General features: G+C 30.1%; 3 protein-coding genes across 3 annotated transcripts; 2 read left to right on the top strand and 1 right to left on the bottom strand.

Annotated features, from left to right (window-relative positions):
* Positions 1–54: 54 nt before the first annotated feature.
* L3040_000220 (uncharacterized protein) lies at positions 55–963 on the bottom strand (the record flags this gene model as incomplete). The annotated part of the gene is made up of 3 exons (XM_007297459.1): positions 55–403; positions 471–731; positions 785–963. The coding sequence occupies 3 exons, from the start codon at positions 961–963 to the stop codon at positions 55–57; spliced, it is 789 nt and encodes a 262-aa protein (XP_007297521.1).
* A 480-nt stretch (positions 964–1,443) lies between these two features.
* On the top strand, positions 1,444–1,764 carry L3040_000219 (uncharacterized protein; the record flags this gene model as incomplete). The annotated part of the gene is made up of 1 exon (XM_066155059.1): positions 1,444–1,764. One exon carries the CDS (start codon positions 1,444–1,446, stop codon positions 1,762–1,764), a length of 321 nt encoding a protein of 106 aa, XP_066013120.1.
* Positions 1,765–1,922: 158 nt separating this feature from the next.
* L3040_000218 (uncharacterized protein) lies at positions 1,923–2,283 on the top strand (the record flags this gene model as incomplete). Its single annotated transcript, XM_007297460.1, has 2 exons — positions 1,923–2,042; positions 2,107–2,283. The coding sequence occupies 2 exons, from the start codon at positions 1,923–1,925 to the stop codon at positions 2,281–2,283; spliced, it is 297 nt and encodes a 98-aa protein (XP_007297522.1).
* Positions 2,284–15,960: the final 13,677 nt, after the last annotated feature.

Genomic DNA, 15,960 nt, shown 5'->3' with positions numbered 1-15,960 from the left:
TTCAACTATCTATATATCTCTAGTCGTTATTTCTAATTGCTTCCTAAAGCTTGTTCAATTTTTCTCTAGAAGGTTCATTTCTTCCTTCTTCCCCAATTCCTCTCCCATCTCCACGGCGTCAACCATAAAGCTACCACCCAGCAGTATGGCTGGCTCATCCAGGCTGTGATGTTCGTAGCTCAAAGTCCCAACGCCACCAGCCTCAAGCAAGAATGTCGGTCCGTCCTGGAGCGTTTTGCCTACCCACCGCATCGCAAAAGCTCGCAAGATATGGCCGTGGGCTACTAGCAGGACGTCTCCGGGTGGCGTCTTGCACTTCGGCTGGCCAATGACTGAGGCATGATACTTTTCCCGAATCTCTTTGATGAGGCGGTCCAATCGGTAGGTGACCTCCTCTGGGGATCTGTGCGGTCCATCAACTTCCATTGTGTGAAGCAGCAACCTAACGGGGGGGGGGACTTTGGACTGACTCTCCTCCCGGGCATCCGTCGCGCCAAATATCCCAAGGAGGCAATCCCGCCTTCTTCCTCATCTCTTTGATCTGCGGACTTGTGATACCCTCATAATCTCCGTAGTCCCATTCCCGAATGTCTTCTGTGATCTGAACATGGGCCTCAGTCCTAATGTCTCCGTCACCGACCGGTCGCTTCTCTTGCCATGGCAGTTTGGCTCGGCAGCCTAGGTAGAGGAGTTCGAGGGTTCTTTGGGCGCGTGTTCTTGGGGAGACGTAGCTAGCTGAAGCTTAGAATTGGACCTGAATCCTGCAAAAGGAGAGGGGATGAACATGTGTGCCAAGTTCTTCGGGACAATCAATCGATCGTCCCCGACCAAGGCCTTTCCAGTGGCAATGATTCTCTTCTCCCCATTTGGAGTCAAGGGGATGTCGGAGGTGCCCGTATGCCTGCCATTCAACGACCATTCCGTCTCGCCATGACGCACAATGAAGACGCGGGGCGTGGTCATGGTTGGTGTTTGTTTCCGAGGTTCGAATGGTCTGGTCAACAGTCTGAAGCGAGTTGCACTCGCAGTCGCAGAACTGTATCAGTCGCAAAACAGTATCAACAACCACCGTGTTGAGGTTTGGAGAGGGCAGCTTGAAACGGGAACCCGAGAGGGAGTGATGGCGAATGGTTATGATGCTGCTGCCCACCCTACCCGGCCCCCACCAAAAAGGCCCGCCTGGTGTGCTGTTTTCGATGCGCTTGCAAAACGATAGAAGTACAGCAAATGTAATACTATCTTTGCAACTTTCCCTTTGTTTCTCCTCTCGTCAAAAAGACAAAGGAAAAAAAACCCACCCCCTTTCCCCGTATAAAGAAAGGTACCTGAGCTCACCTCCTCACCTCCTCAGCTTCTCACCCCTCCCGGGCACGGCAATACCAATATTGACCAATACCTACATGTAGGATACTACGAATTCGAACTGAAGCAAAAGTGAAGAAAATGGCCGACGCTGCACTCCGCTTGCTCACCTCATCCCTTCACATCATTGCATCTGCGGCCAGCTCCGTCGCCTCTCCCTCTTCCACAACAGATCCACACCTGCCACACCTGCCACCCCTACCGCTCTCGCGCAGAACGTCGTGGGGATCCGTGGTCTCTGCATCTTCATCGACGGACACCACGGACACGACGGACACCGAACTGCGCCCGTGGGATTACTCGCGCAGAAGAGAACAGGACGAAGTGAGAAGGAAGCGGCAGGAAGGCAGCGTGCTGAAGGATAGGCTGGCAGAGCGGACCTGGAGAGAGTTCTGGGGTTGAGCGCTGGTGGTGGGTGCAGCACGACCCGCCCAGGCAGCCCCCCAAGCTCTGACCTCCCTGCGCCTGACGCTTGACAACGACCGTGGAGTACCGGTACCTACTGTGCGACGACGAGGATTCAGAACGGGCTGGGCTGCCTTTGATAACATCGGAAAGACATGGCTTCTGCACAACAGCAGAAGATCCGCCGAACTGTCTGGACTGGAGCCATAGCTGCCGTGACAGCGACCGGAGCTTGGTATGGGGCTGGGCTGAAGACTCGGTCCGAGATCAAGCAGGTACGCTACTCGAGTATCCCGTCGAGCCTGCATGTTATCCTCGCAATGCTGATATATCGTTCAGAAGGTTGAGAAATCCCGCGAGGCGACAACTGCCGACAAGATCGCTCAGCTCGAGGAACAACGAGGTGCATTGATTGCCAAAAGATTGGGCCTCGAGAAGAAGATTAAGGAACTGGAGATGAGGGCCAATGGAGCAACGAGAGAGGAGAGTGTGCAGGGACAAGAGAGGAAACGATGATAATCATCTGGAGAAGGGCCCAGGAGTATCGACTGCGGCGCTTACTTGAGCAGGACAAGAAGATTTCCCAATAGAGATGGCAGAAGGAACAAGGCTTGCATCTGGTAGAGATCCGAGCCCGGATCGCGATGAACGCATGCAAAATTGCTTCGTCGAGCACCACTGCCGGATCATGTAGAGGTTTGTTAAGGAAAGCATACAAACTTTAGAACTGGAATACAAATAGGCATAAGCATAATATAATCTATATTCTTTTGATTCTATATTTAAAGTCATTAATTCCACCTTTAGTATACCTCCGATATATACTTAAGATCCTAACTTACCTTTATAGCAACTTTCGAATTTGAAGGATCCTGTAAGAAGATAATTCTTCTTAATGATGGGGAAGCAGAAGGTGGTTTTAATTATATTAATTTCGGTTATCTATGACCGTTTGACGACCTTAAGCGATTACCTAAAGGAACTCACGAGAGCGCGGGGTTCATATAAGAGCTCAGAAGGATCTTAAAGTAATAATTTAGAATCAATAACTACCTTAAAGGCAGATAAGGGGTTATTTAAACCGTCAGCTGACAATCCGATGACGGTCTCTTTAAAAGACGGTTTCAAGAGGTTGGCATAGCTAGTAGATCACCTTAAGCCGATACTTAAAATTGAGTAGAATCTGAAAACAAACGATTTAAATTATTTAAATCGTAGCTAAAATAAAACTATTTTAATCGATTAATTCGTTTTTTATAAAAGCTCGTCTTTTCGTTAAAAAATTATTATTAAAATAAGATTGTTTTGATCGATTAAATAGTCGTTTATAAAAGTCGGTCTTTTTATGAAAAGACCGTTTTAAGACCGTTTTGTAGCCGTTTTATGGCCGTCTTAAGGCCGTCTTAAGGCCGTCCTCGAACTTGAAACCGTCCCCGAAAACGTACATTAATAAGCAAATAATCTTTATTTTCTTTCAATTGCATAGCAATGTACCCTTTACTATCACCCCACCCCCCCTCTTTCCTACTTAGCAAGCGATACAAGGAACAACATGCGCGGGTGAACTTTTGCTCAATCGATCGATTCCGATTATAAAAAATTTAAAGCGTTGATATACCAGGGCAAAGGACCAAGTTCTTTGTAATGTCACCAACGGGCTAATTACTCGATTACCAGGGCAAAGGACCAAGTTCTTTGTAATGTCACCAACGGGCTAATTACTCGATTATAAAAATCTTTATATATTTAAGTAAATTATAAAATAAATAACAATAAAAATTAAATAAATATAAAGGTAATAACGTAAGAAATAATTAATTTAATGATTTATTATAAAAAAAAACCCTTTTCAAAACCTCTTTTTTACCGGAAAGACCTTAGACCCTTTTAAAAATTACTTATATTTAATAATTCAATATAAGGGGGAGACCCCCTTAAACCCCCCTTTTTGCTAAGGAAATCTTATACCTTGTTGCGAATTACTTATATATAATAATTTATTATAAGGGGGAGACCCCCTTAAACCCCCCTTTTTACTAAGGAAATCCTATACTCTTTTGCGAATTACTTATATTTAAGGCAACGACGTGCTTTACGTGTGGCAGCCTAGCTGCCTTACGTATTACGTAAGGCAGCGACGTGCATTACGTGTGGCAGCCTCACGTAGGTTACGTGTGGCAGCCTTACGTAGGTTACGTGTAGCAGCCTTACGTAAGTTACGTGTAGCAGCGACGTGCGTTACATATGGCTGGCAGAATCAATAGCGGTGGCTGAATTAGGCTTAGCTGTTGTACATGAATTAAACGGGCCGACTCGTTCCGAAAAAAGTTCAATGGATTGATATGGAATAAAAGTCTTGGCACGCTCAGACATCTTGCCAGACCGGTATAGAATAGTCTCACGTGATTGGATGACTAACCACTACCATAACTACTGGAATTTATCTTAGGTCACCGTAGGTGACAATAAAATAAACAATAATAAAAATTAAATAAATATAAAGGTAATGATGTAAGAAATAATTTATTTAATGATTCACCAGGGCAAAGGACCAAGTTCTTTGTAGTGTCACCAACGAGCTAATTACTCGATTCATAAAAATCTTCATATATTTGAGTAAATTATAAAATAAATAATAATAAAAACCGAATAAATCTAAACGTAATTGGCGCAAGAAATAATTTATCTAATAATTTATTATAAAAAAGAAACCTCTTTAAATACTTCTTTTTATAAGAGAGACCTTAGACCTTTTTACGAATTACTGTAAACACCTTGCTTGATGGGGCACCTGCTATGGCACTAAGGCCACACTAAACGGACCCATCTTCTATAAGAGAGGGCACACATCTTTTAGCTAAGACAATCAACGAGCTTTCTACTTATTTTTTTTAGCACTTCTTTTATAAGACTATAAGGTCTAGCTTTAAAGCTAAGCTTTTATACGGTATATCTTTTTTAAGTGCTTCTATATTTTTAATGACTTACGCAAAGAGTCAAACCTTTAGTCTTTGTCTTTATACAGCTATTACAATCGCTTGATTCGCAGTCAAGTTGACTTTCGTTTATCATTCGGTTCTTTTTTATACTCAACTACAACTTCAAAACAATCAAAAACCTATTCTCGATAAGTTCGGACACTAAAACGCCGCAATAGCCGAAGTGTAATATTTCGGCTCTTCGGCAAAAACTCTTTTTTATTATTAATAAAAAAGAATTTTCATTTATTAATAAAAATACCTTTTTATATTTTAGCTTTCGTCTTGAATTGAAGCAGTTGATATAGTCTAAAGTAATTAGCGAAGCTAATCAATTAATTCTTAAGTTTTTTATAGTTTTAATTTTAACTATTAATTTACTTTTATAAAAAGTCTACTTTTTTTAATCTCGAATCGAAAATACTTTGTAAAAATCGCTTATTTAGCTCGTGAACCCGGTTTACGAATTAAAATCAAACAATTCAAAAACCTTTTATCAACTCGATCATTTTTATTACATATACATGTTTGATCTTTAAAATACCGAAAACTTTTTTAAGATTTTTAATATCGAAGTCAACGCCGAATTACTTTTTTTTTTATTAGAATTCTTTAAATTTATTAAATCTTTTAATCGTATTCTTTTAAGCTTTAGATTATTTTTATTTTACTTCGACTCTTAATTAAAACCTTTACTTTTATCGGAAACAATTGCTTTAAAAATGCTTTTTAAAACTAATACTAGTTTTAAAACCAATACTACTTTTTTTCTTTTTTCTTTTCTATTAGGTCTTATGTTAGTTATAATCGATCCTGTTATCTTGCACGCTTTTATAACTGCTCGCATGCTATTGCTAAGTGCTTTAAGAGCTCTTTGTTTTAATAGTGCTAATATTATCGACTTTATTAAAAAGTACGAAAAGACTTGCGATAACTTTAATATTTTTATTAACGATCGCTTCGTTAAGCTTTTTCGTTATTATAATAACTTTCGCAAAAAAGTTATTAAGAACTTGCTCGAATAAAAAGTTAAAAAAGATTAAGCTGCTTTCATTAAGGCTTTAAGAGCTAAGTTTCGTAAAAACGATACTTAGCAGATTAAAAACTCGATTGCTTTCTTATAGAAATTTGCTATGTAAAAACAAGACGTTAATAACTTGAAAAACTATTATCGCACTTTCTTTCGAGTCTTCGAAAGACTTACTTTAATGCACTTCTTAAGCAAAATCGAATAAAGCCGCTTGTTCTTTTTTAAATTGTTCGTCGGAATCCGAAACAAAACGATCAAGCATTATAAAGTCGACGAACTTAACTTAAACTTTTATGCCGCTTTCGAAAACTTCGCTGCATTCGCTTTTAAAACCGATTAAAGTGCTAAGACTATTAAAGCTATAAACCGAGAAAAGTCTTTTTTAATTAACTTTATTAAAGATATTTAGACTTTAGTTAAAGAGCATACCGAGCTAGCTAGCGTGTTTGAGTCTATTAAAAAAGCTTTAATAGTAATGCCGTTTACTCGTGAACTACGGTTTATAAATGAAAAAAAAGAAATTAATAAAATAAGTTTTATAATTAAAAAGTTTTTTAATTTGCAGATCGGTGCGATTTATAATCGAATTGATTACTTCGAAGACTAAGTCGCTAATTTACTTTCTCGACGCTTTATTTAATCTTAATTTTAAGTTCGATTCGAAAACTACGACGAAGCTTTTATTAAATATATTACTTAAGATGCTAAAAGTAAAGTCAGCTTCAAAAAGAGAGTTTATATTGCTGCTATCGGCTACGGACTATAAAAACGAGAAAAAAAAAAAGTAAAAGATACGAGAACTAAATGTAAGATTATAACTTTTGCGAGAACTTCGAAAATATAACTTAAGCTTTTTATTAATATTAAGATAAGTATAAAGCTTTTAAAGACATAATTAATAAAAAATATATTTATATTAGTGATTATAAACGCTTTTGCTTAAGACTTAAGAAGATCGATGCTTTTATTATTTAAAAGAAGCAAAAAAAGACTTAGTTTAAATCTATTATGCTAAACGTTCGTAAAACAAAATACGATAATATTTTAAAAAATCGATTTATTAGCGGACTTAAGACTTATAAACATTTGCTTTTTTATTAACAACCAATCTAATAGCTAGCTTAATATCAGCTAGATCAAAATACGCAACGATTAATTAATTAGTTAAGTGAGCTTATTATTATCTTTAAAAGATTAATCGATATTAAAAATATCAATATTATAAGATAAATTAATACGCTTAATTATTTATTTAGTATAAAAGTTGCTTCGGTCGAGATCAACGTTACCGCAAAAGACAAAGCTAAAAAGCTTCTTTCGCTTTCGAAAAGATCTAAGCTTATTAAGATCAAAAAGAATATCCGATAATAAAAAGAAAAGAATTACGGCATTTTTAAGGCGCGTGCTTCTTAAGAATCGAGTATTACTATTAAAATAAACTTAGAAGATAAATTATTCGATAATATAATTAAAAAAAAGTCTTTTAAACTAGCTAAAGCCGACGAAGCTATAAAAGATATAAAAAGAGAAGTTAAGATTACTTAGCGAATGTTAAAAAGAAAGAAGAAGAAGACTTATAAACGAAAGAAGTTTATTGACCTTTACGTTATTATTAAAGCTTAAGAAAAAGCAATAGCGGCGATTGTAAAATCGAGAATCGAAGTTTAAATTAAAGACTTATTCGGATTTAATTTTCGCTTCGATAAGCTATTAAGTTATTATATTTTAATAGTCTTCGATGCTAAAGAAAACGTAAAAGTCTTTTAAAATAAGCTTATTTTAATAAACGCTTTAACTATTAGACGTTTAAGTCGGAATAAAAAAAGCAAGCTAAACTTTTTAGCGACGCAAATTCGTAAACAACTTATCGTTCGCAATTGCTCTGAAGTAACGATGAAAACCTTAAAAGTTTTTATTAATATCGACGGTATAATTAAAAGCAAATCTTTTTTCGATAGCGGATCTAAAGTCAATATAATAAACAAAAAAGTAGGCTGCTCCATGGGGTGAGGGCCCTATAAGGTTTTCCTCCCCATTCCCCTTATAAGGTCTTGGCCGATAAAGGACTTTTTTTTTTAAACCTTATAAAGAGGATTTTTTTAAGTCAAATTCCTTACGAAAGATAAGGAAACCCTATAGGTTTAAAATGAGATAGCTAAAAATAATATATATAAGGCCGCTAAAAATAAAATAAGTTTACGAATATTTATTAATTTTATTTAATCATTATATTTATTTATTATATTTATTAATCATATATGTTATACTTTATAATTATATTGCATTATATTATAATAAACTAAAATTACTAAATAAAACTTTTAGTTATGATTTCTCGCAATTTCTTAACCAACGTTATATCTTTGTTTTAAATCGTTACTCGTTTAACGTAAATAGCATATAAGTTCGTTATTAAAAGTGATTAGTAAATCGATTAGTAAATCGATTAATAAATAAATATATAAGTACTTACTTTTAAACTCTTTTACGAGGAATGCTTTTAAAGCTTCTTATAAACATTTTAAAGCACCGCTTTAAAATTTAAAGTTTTGTTTAAAATCGTAAGTGATCTTTCGAATAAGACGCTAAAAAAGAGTCTTTTTAATAAAAAGCTCGATGCCTTTTTAATATCGTCGGATCTCTTTTAACGCAATAGCTATATAAATTAGTAATTGTACTTAAGAATTAATTTATTAATTAATTGAACTTACTTTTTAGCTTATAGCGACGGCGCTTTCGTTAGCTTAGACTTTTTTTTTTTGCAACAATTGCAGACTTTTTAAAATACTTGCTTTTTTTAGATTTTTAACGAAAAGAAGTTTTAGCTGCCGAAAATGATTTGCTAGCTAATAAAACGAAGCGAGCAGCTTTAGCCGTCGAGAGTGATTTTTTAGCTCTTTTATATTAAGAAAAAAGAATATTATTTTTACTTAAGTTTTCTTTATTATCGCTTTACTCTTTTTCATTTGTATTATTATAAAGCATCGTTTTCGTCGCGGTTTTTATAGCTATAATTAGGCTCGAGATAGTAAGAGACCTTTTAAGAGCCTTTTGCGCGAAAGCTTTTTTAATACGATTGTTAATAAAAGCAAAAGAAAGTTTAGCAGTTGCAAAAGAATTGTTTTTAATATTTAAGTCGTAAGACGGATCTTCGTTTTAAAGCTGAGCTAATGCATTCGCTTAGCTCGTCGATTATTATATTGCTTTTAAAGCAGTTTTAAAACAATTAGCGAACGAAAGAAAAAGGTTTAAAAAGATTAAACTTATTAAAAGCTATTAATACTTATGCTAGTATTATTAAAAACGATGCTTTTATTTATTTCGGATTGAATAGCCGAAGTAAATTTGATTGCGTTTATTAAAAAAAAATTTAATTAATAAATATTTATTAATTATGAATTAAAAATATTATCGAATCGAGGTTTAAAAAATAATAAATACTAGTTTATATTTGCGCGAGAGTTTATTAATATTTAAAAAGCGTCATTTAAAATGATAGAAATTAGCAATTATTAATTAATAAAGTAATTAATACTTATTAGCTTGACTTTAAGAAATTCGGCGGGAAAAGGACGAAGATAAATCGGTTTTTTATTATATACTTGTAATACTGCGCAAGGTTTTAAGAATTTTTGTAAATGCTTATTAGCTATTTGCAATTGATTTATTAATTAATTTATTAATTAAATATTAATCGGATAGCTATCGAGTTATAATAGCGCGGCGCTTAGCAAAAGTAAGGTTAAGAATTTTTGTAAATGCTTATTAGCTATTTGCAATTGATTTATTAATTAATTTACTAATCAAATATTAATCGGATAACTATCGAGTTGTAATAACGCGGCGCTTAATAAAAGTAAAGTCTAGCGCATCCGTAGCTAATTAAGCTTTGCTAAATTAAAAATAAAGATTTGCGTTAAGCAAAGTAATTGAAAAAGTATTAATAATACTTTAATTAATTAAATATAAATTTATTTTATTTACTTTGCAAATTTAAGTTTTCTTTTTCTACGCTTTTATTGCGTATTATATTTGCTTTACTTTCTTGTGCTTCGTTTTCATTTGCTTAACTTTTAGCCGCTTAACCTTTAGCCGCTTAACCTTTAGCCGCTCGACCTTTAATCGCTTGATTTTTAATTGCTTTATTAATTAACTTATTTTAGCTTGCGTTATTTTCTTTAGCCGTAGTGCTTGATATATCGGTAAAAAAAGGTCGGTCCGAAAGCAAAGGTTCGTTTAATAAAAAAGCTATTTAAAAGTATTAATAAAAAGACCTGATCGCGATAATCTAATTTACGATTAATAAATTGATAATTTTAAATAAGAAAAGGACGACCTTATAAAGCAATAAATAGCGTTGTATTTAAAAGCGTAGCAAATAAAAAAGCGATAGTTGTAATTGATTATTAAATAATAATAAAAAGAAATTAGACTTTACTTTATAAAGTAAAAATTGCGCGAGGCGGCCGCTTTATCTTAGCTGCGGCCGTTTTATCTTAGCTGCGGCTGCTTTATTACTTCGTGAATTTATTAGCGGCCGCGTTAAAATGTTTTAAAAATAGAATGTACGAGTTTACTTTTAATCTTAATACTTTTATTTTATTACTTTTGATTTTACTTTAAATAATTACTTTTAACGTTTAGCTTTCTTATAATATTATTTAATATGGCCGCTTATCAGCTTGATTCGATAGAAAGTATTATTGCAAATACAAATCAGCTTGATTTAATAAAAAGGATTAAAAAATCTATAATAAAAATCATTTTCTTATTTATTAATCTATTTATTAATTAAAAACGTTTTTCTTAAAAAAAAAATGCGGCCGATACAACGGCAATCGTAGCGGCAAGCAATCCGGTGCTAAGAAACTTTAGCAAGCGCAAAGTAAGTATTTTTTTTACGAAATATTTTAACTTTTATTAATTTATTAATTTTTTTTAAAAAGGAAAGCTAAAAAGAAGTTAATTATCAACTAATCTTTATACGATAAAAGCTAATGCTCGTATAGCAAAGCTGAAACAAGATTTTTAAGCAAATAAGCTTCGAAAAGCTCAAGGACGAAATCAAGCAGCCGTTAATTAGCTTTTTGCAATTTAAAAACAAACTTTAAAATATTCTTAAGCATTAAAAGCTAAAAAGAAAACTCGATAGGCCGAAATGCGAAAAAATCTTATAAATAAACGGTACTTTTTCATTTTTTTTCATTTACTAAGCAATTTATTAATCGATTTTAAAAAAAATCGAAGCATTCACGCGGATAATCTTGCTATGCAAGCCGTTTTTTTGCAGCTAAATTTAATAATAAAAAATACTTGAATAGCGATTGAATTAATAAAGCATTTAATTTAAACGAAAAGGTTTATAAAGAATTTAATTTGCGAAAAGACGAAAAAGAAAATAGTAATATACTTTACGATAAATACGTTTCGATTACCGATAAAAAGATAAAAAAGGTTACTCGGCAATTAATACGTTAACACGCATAAGTAAGCTTTTATTTTATTTAAATATTTATATTTTGCTAATAATATAAAGTCACGCTATATAATAACCGTTTAGCAATTTCGTCGCTATTAATAAAGTATAGCGCGGTCTTTGTTAATAAATTGCCGAGCTACTAATTTAAAAAGTAAAAAAGCTTTCTTTAAATTGATAGCTTAAGACTTAGCAAGCACGGTTTTAAAACGAATTAAGTAAAAATTCATTTTATTATGCTTTTAATTAATTGAACTAATATTATAACTTTTAATTTTTATTTAATCAAGCCTTTTTACGTTTACTTTTCTTTTAATAAAAAGAAGTATTAGCGAACTAAAATTAAAGCAAATACCGATGAAATTGAATACGAATTGCCGAGTTTAACCGCTTAATAAAATATAAAAAAATTCGAAAAGAATATTGAATTTAAAAAAGCTGATTGCGATCTTATTTTATTTTAACGCGTTATACAATTGATTTAGAAAAAGGACGAGCTAGCTTTAAAGTTGTTTTACGGCGTTAAAGATAGCGATACGGAATTAAGATTATTCTTAAACTCAATGCTTAAGTTTATATAAAATAGAATTTACGATTAATTATAAATTTTATATTTTATAAAAATACTTTTATTTATTTTATTTATTAATTACATTTATTAATAATATTTATTAATTATATTTATTTATTATATATATTAATCATATTTATTAATTACATTTATTAATTATTATTAAAATGCTTTTCGCGATCGAAAGATATATTCGTAACTTCGGAAAGTCGTAAAGTATATATAATTGCAAAAGACTTTATTTGCTTTTTAAAATTTAAAAGAGTTGACTTTTTTTATATAATTAATAGAAATTAAATGTATTAGCTAACTATTAGGTTTTTTATTTAAGTTGAAGGTTTTTTAAGTTATAATATAGTAAGCTAAGCATATTAAATGACTTATAAATTACGGTTTACGAGTAAACTCTTTTAATTATTATTAATTAGCTTAAGTTTAATTATATTTATTAATTACATTTATTAATTATATTTATTAATTATATTTATTAATTATATTTACTAATTATATTTATTAATTATATTTATTAATTATATTTACTAATCACATTTATTAATTATATTTATTAATCGTCGGTTTTTTGTATAACGATACGCTAAGTCTTTTGGACGCACTTTATATGCGCTAAGTTACTTTTTTCTTTTTTTCTTTCGTATTTTTCGTATTTTTTTATTCTTCGCTTTTGACTTATGAACTATAGTTTACGAGTCTTTAGCGCTTTTACTTTCGTGTATATAAACCTTAGCTACTTTCGACCTTTATATTCGATAATTATTGATTTTAAGTTATTACTTTAAAATTCTTTTAAGCTTTTATATAAACCTTTGCGCTTTCGTAAGTTCTTTTAAATAATCGCTTAAAGTCGTTACATCTTAAAGTTTTAAATCAAAAGAATTAATCGACTTGCTATATTTAAAATCGATATAAATATATTAATAAATTATTTTAATATTTATATTTATTAATTATATTTATAATTAATTATATATGTATTTTATTTAATATAATAACGATTTTAAAACTATTTATATAAACTCATTTATCAATTTATAATAATGAAATTCAAAAGGCTTTCGCAAGCTATCGAATTTATTACTTTCCTTTTTTGCGATATCTTTTTTTTATATATAAAAAGTCTTTTGCTCGTTAATAATATTAATTTTATAATATCCGTCGTTATATTCGTTTTTATTAATTTATTTAACAAATAGCTTAATTTTATAACCGTTATTTAAAAATCGCTTAATTCGATATTCGTTTATTTTAATTAACTAGCTACAATTACGTCCTTCTTTGTTTAGCATTTCTATTGCATATCGAGCGTTTCGACCGTTCGTTCGTTTAATAGAAAAAAAATAATAAGTTTTATTATCTATTTCGATAAAGATCGAGTTTAATTAGTTTGCAATCTTTAATAAATTAATAACTTAATTAATATATAAATAATAAAACGGCACTTATAAATCAATCGGCAAGCGTCCGTTAAAATATGAATTTCTTTTATTTATTTATTAATTATAATAGATATTCGAGCTTGTAGATATAATTATAAGCTAATACGATTATAAAATGTTTTATCGTTTTATATAATAAATTTTTAATTAAATGCTTTTATTTTTAATATTTATTAAATTATATTAATTTTATTTACCGCATAACAGCAGCTAAAAAGAAAGCTGCAAAGATTATATTTAAATTAAGATTTCTATAAGCACTTTATCTTTATATACTAATTAAATTTTAATAAATTTAAGTAAGTATTTGTTATAACGACTTTAAGCGATTATTTAAAAAATTTATAAAAAAGCGAAAGGATTATATAAAGCTTAAAAAGATTATAAAATCATTATTTGAATTTGAAATTAATAATTATTAAAAGTAAAAGTTGAAAAAAACTAAGTATTAGATTTTTTTTAAGCGATTAAAAAATATATTCGTAATTTCGTAACGGTCGTTAAAGTACTTGCAATTGCAAAACACTCGATTATAAAAGTATTTAAATTTTAATTGCTCTTTAAGATTTAAAAGAGCTAATTTCTTTTATATGATTAGAAGGAATCACGCGCATTAGCTAATTAATAAGTTTATTAATTAAGTTAAAAGTCCTTTAACTAATGTAATATGCTAAGCGAAGCATATTAAGTAGCTCGTGAACTCTTTTAAATACTATTAGTTAGCTAAGGTCGATATAGATATACCGATATTAAAGTTTATATATAAAAAGGTTATTCGTAATAATCAATTTAAGTAAAAAAAGCTTAAAAGCGTTAAAAGATTTAATTATAATTAAGCTTTAATAAAAAGGAAATAAAAAGAAATGAAAAGATAAAAAAAAAAACCGCTAAGTAAAACTTAACGCTCGCAAGAATGCTGTTTAAAAAGAATTAAGCGTAAGCAAAACCTTTTTTAAAAATAAACTAATTTAATAAAATATATTTAAATTATAAAATAATATTATATAATATTTAAGTATATAAGACGTTAATATATAAGTTCAAATCAATAGTTTAATAACAAATTCGCTAAAATCTAAATATGTTTTCTTAAGCTATTGATTCGTTTTTATTTTAAATTACTTTAATTACTTACGAAGATACCGATTTATTTTAAAATCAAAAGTTCGAAAGCTTTATAATTAATTTCTTTACCTTAATATTATTAGCAATTATTAAATGTTTTAATTAATATTATATTTAAAATATTAAAGAGATTAAGACTTTTAATACTTGGTAGTTATAGACTTTATAGTATTTTTAATAATAAAAGGCTAATTAAAATCCTTTACGAATCGATTAAAATAAAAAGAAAACTTTTTTTATATAAATTAGATTCGTTTAAGCAGCTAAGAAATTAATAAAAAAGCTTATAATATGCTATAAAAAGTGCGACCGAGCTTTAAAGCATCCGAAGCTAAAAGCTTTTAAAACGAAAGCATTAGCCGATCATTAGAAAACGGACGTTTGCAAACGCGTCGTAAGTAAGCCAAAATAAAAGCTTCGGCAAACTTAATTAAGATTTAAATTTCTTTAACGCAATTTAATACGTTTGTTTTTATTTATAAATTCGGTTAATAAATCTAATAAATCTGATTAATAAATTTGATTAATAAATCTGATTAATAAATCTAATTAATAAATCTAATTAATAAATTTAATTAATAAATTTAATTAGTAAATCTGATTAATAAATCGAATTAATAAATCTAATTAATAAATAATAAAATTAATATCAAATAAATATATTTATTACGAAGAACGCTTTCGCATTAAGATTTAAAATTAGCATTTCGAAAAAGTGTTTTAAATATTATATTATTTACGCGAAGCTCGTTTCGAATAATTAATAACTTGAATTAGAAATCTTTTTGCGAATTACAAAACTTATATCTTAAGCTCTTTAATGCTTTAATTATTAAGCGAGACTTCGACGATAAGATTTTAGAAATTGATCGCTATTTATTAAATAATTTACTAGCTAATTAAAAACTTAGCATTTTATTAGATTATTAATTTAATATTAAGCGCTATTCTTTTATATACATAATCGAAATTGCAATTATAAAAGATTAGCATATAATTTAGCTTATACTTAGATTTATATACGTTAAGTTTAATTATATAAAAAAAGAATTAATAAGAATTATTTACGAACGCTTTATTAAATTAAGCTTAATAGAAAGGATAATCGCGATTATAATAGATAACGCATTTTCGAATAATATAATAATAAAAGAGTTGCTTAAATGCGTCGAAGATGCGTTTAAGAAAAAGCTTTTTATAAGCTAAAAGATTTTATACGTTTCGTATATAGCTTACGTTTTGCAATTATCTTTTAAAACGTTGCTCGGACCGCGATTATCGTTAACGAACGAAAGCTTAAAAAAGCATTAAGAAAAAGATTTTAATATAAACGAGCTAGAAAAAGCAAAAAGACGCGATAAACGAAAGATTGCATATACATTTACGATTATAAGTTTTTTTTTTTAAAAAAAAATATTTATTAATTATATTTATTAATTATTAATTAACGTACTTAAGTTCGAAAGTTTATTAAGTATATTACGGCTAGCTAACTTCGAAAATCGCGATTTAATAAAATAATAAAAGCTTTTATCGACGATTTAAAGCATTTTTTAACG

The sequence above is a fragment of the Drepanopeziza brunnea genome (genome assembly GCF_022702325.1).
Source record: "Drepanopeziza brunnea f. sp. 'multigermtubi' strain 214-2 chromosome Unknown ctg1, whole genome shotgun sequence".
In the NCBI taxonomy this organism is placed as follows: Eukaryota; Fungi; Ascomycota; class Leotiomycetes; order Helotiales; family Drepanopezizaceae; genus Drepanopeziza; species Drepanopeziza brunnea.
The sequence above is the reverse complement of the archived record's forward strand: the minus strand, read 5'-3'. Positions and strand labels throughout refer to the sequence as shown.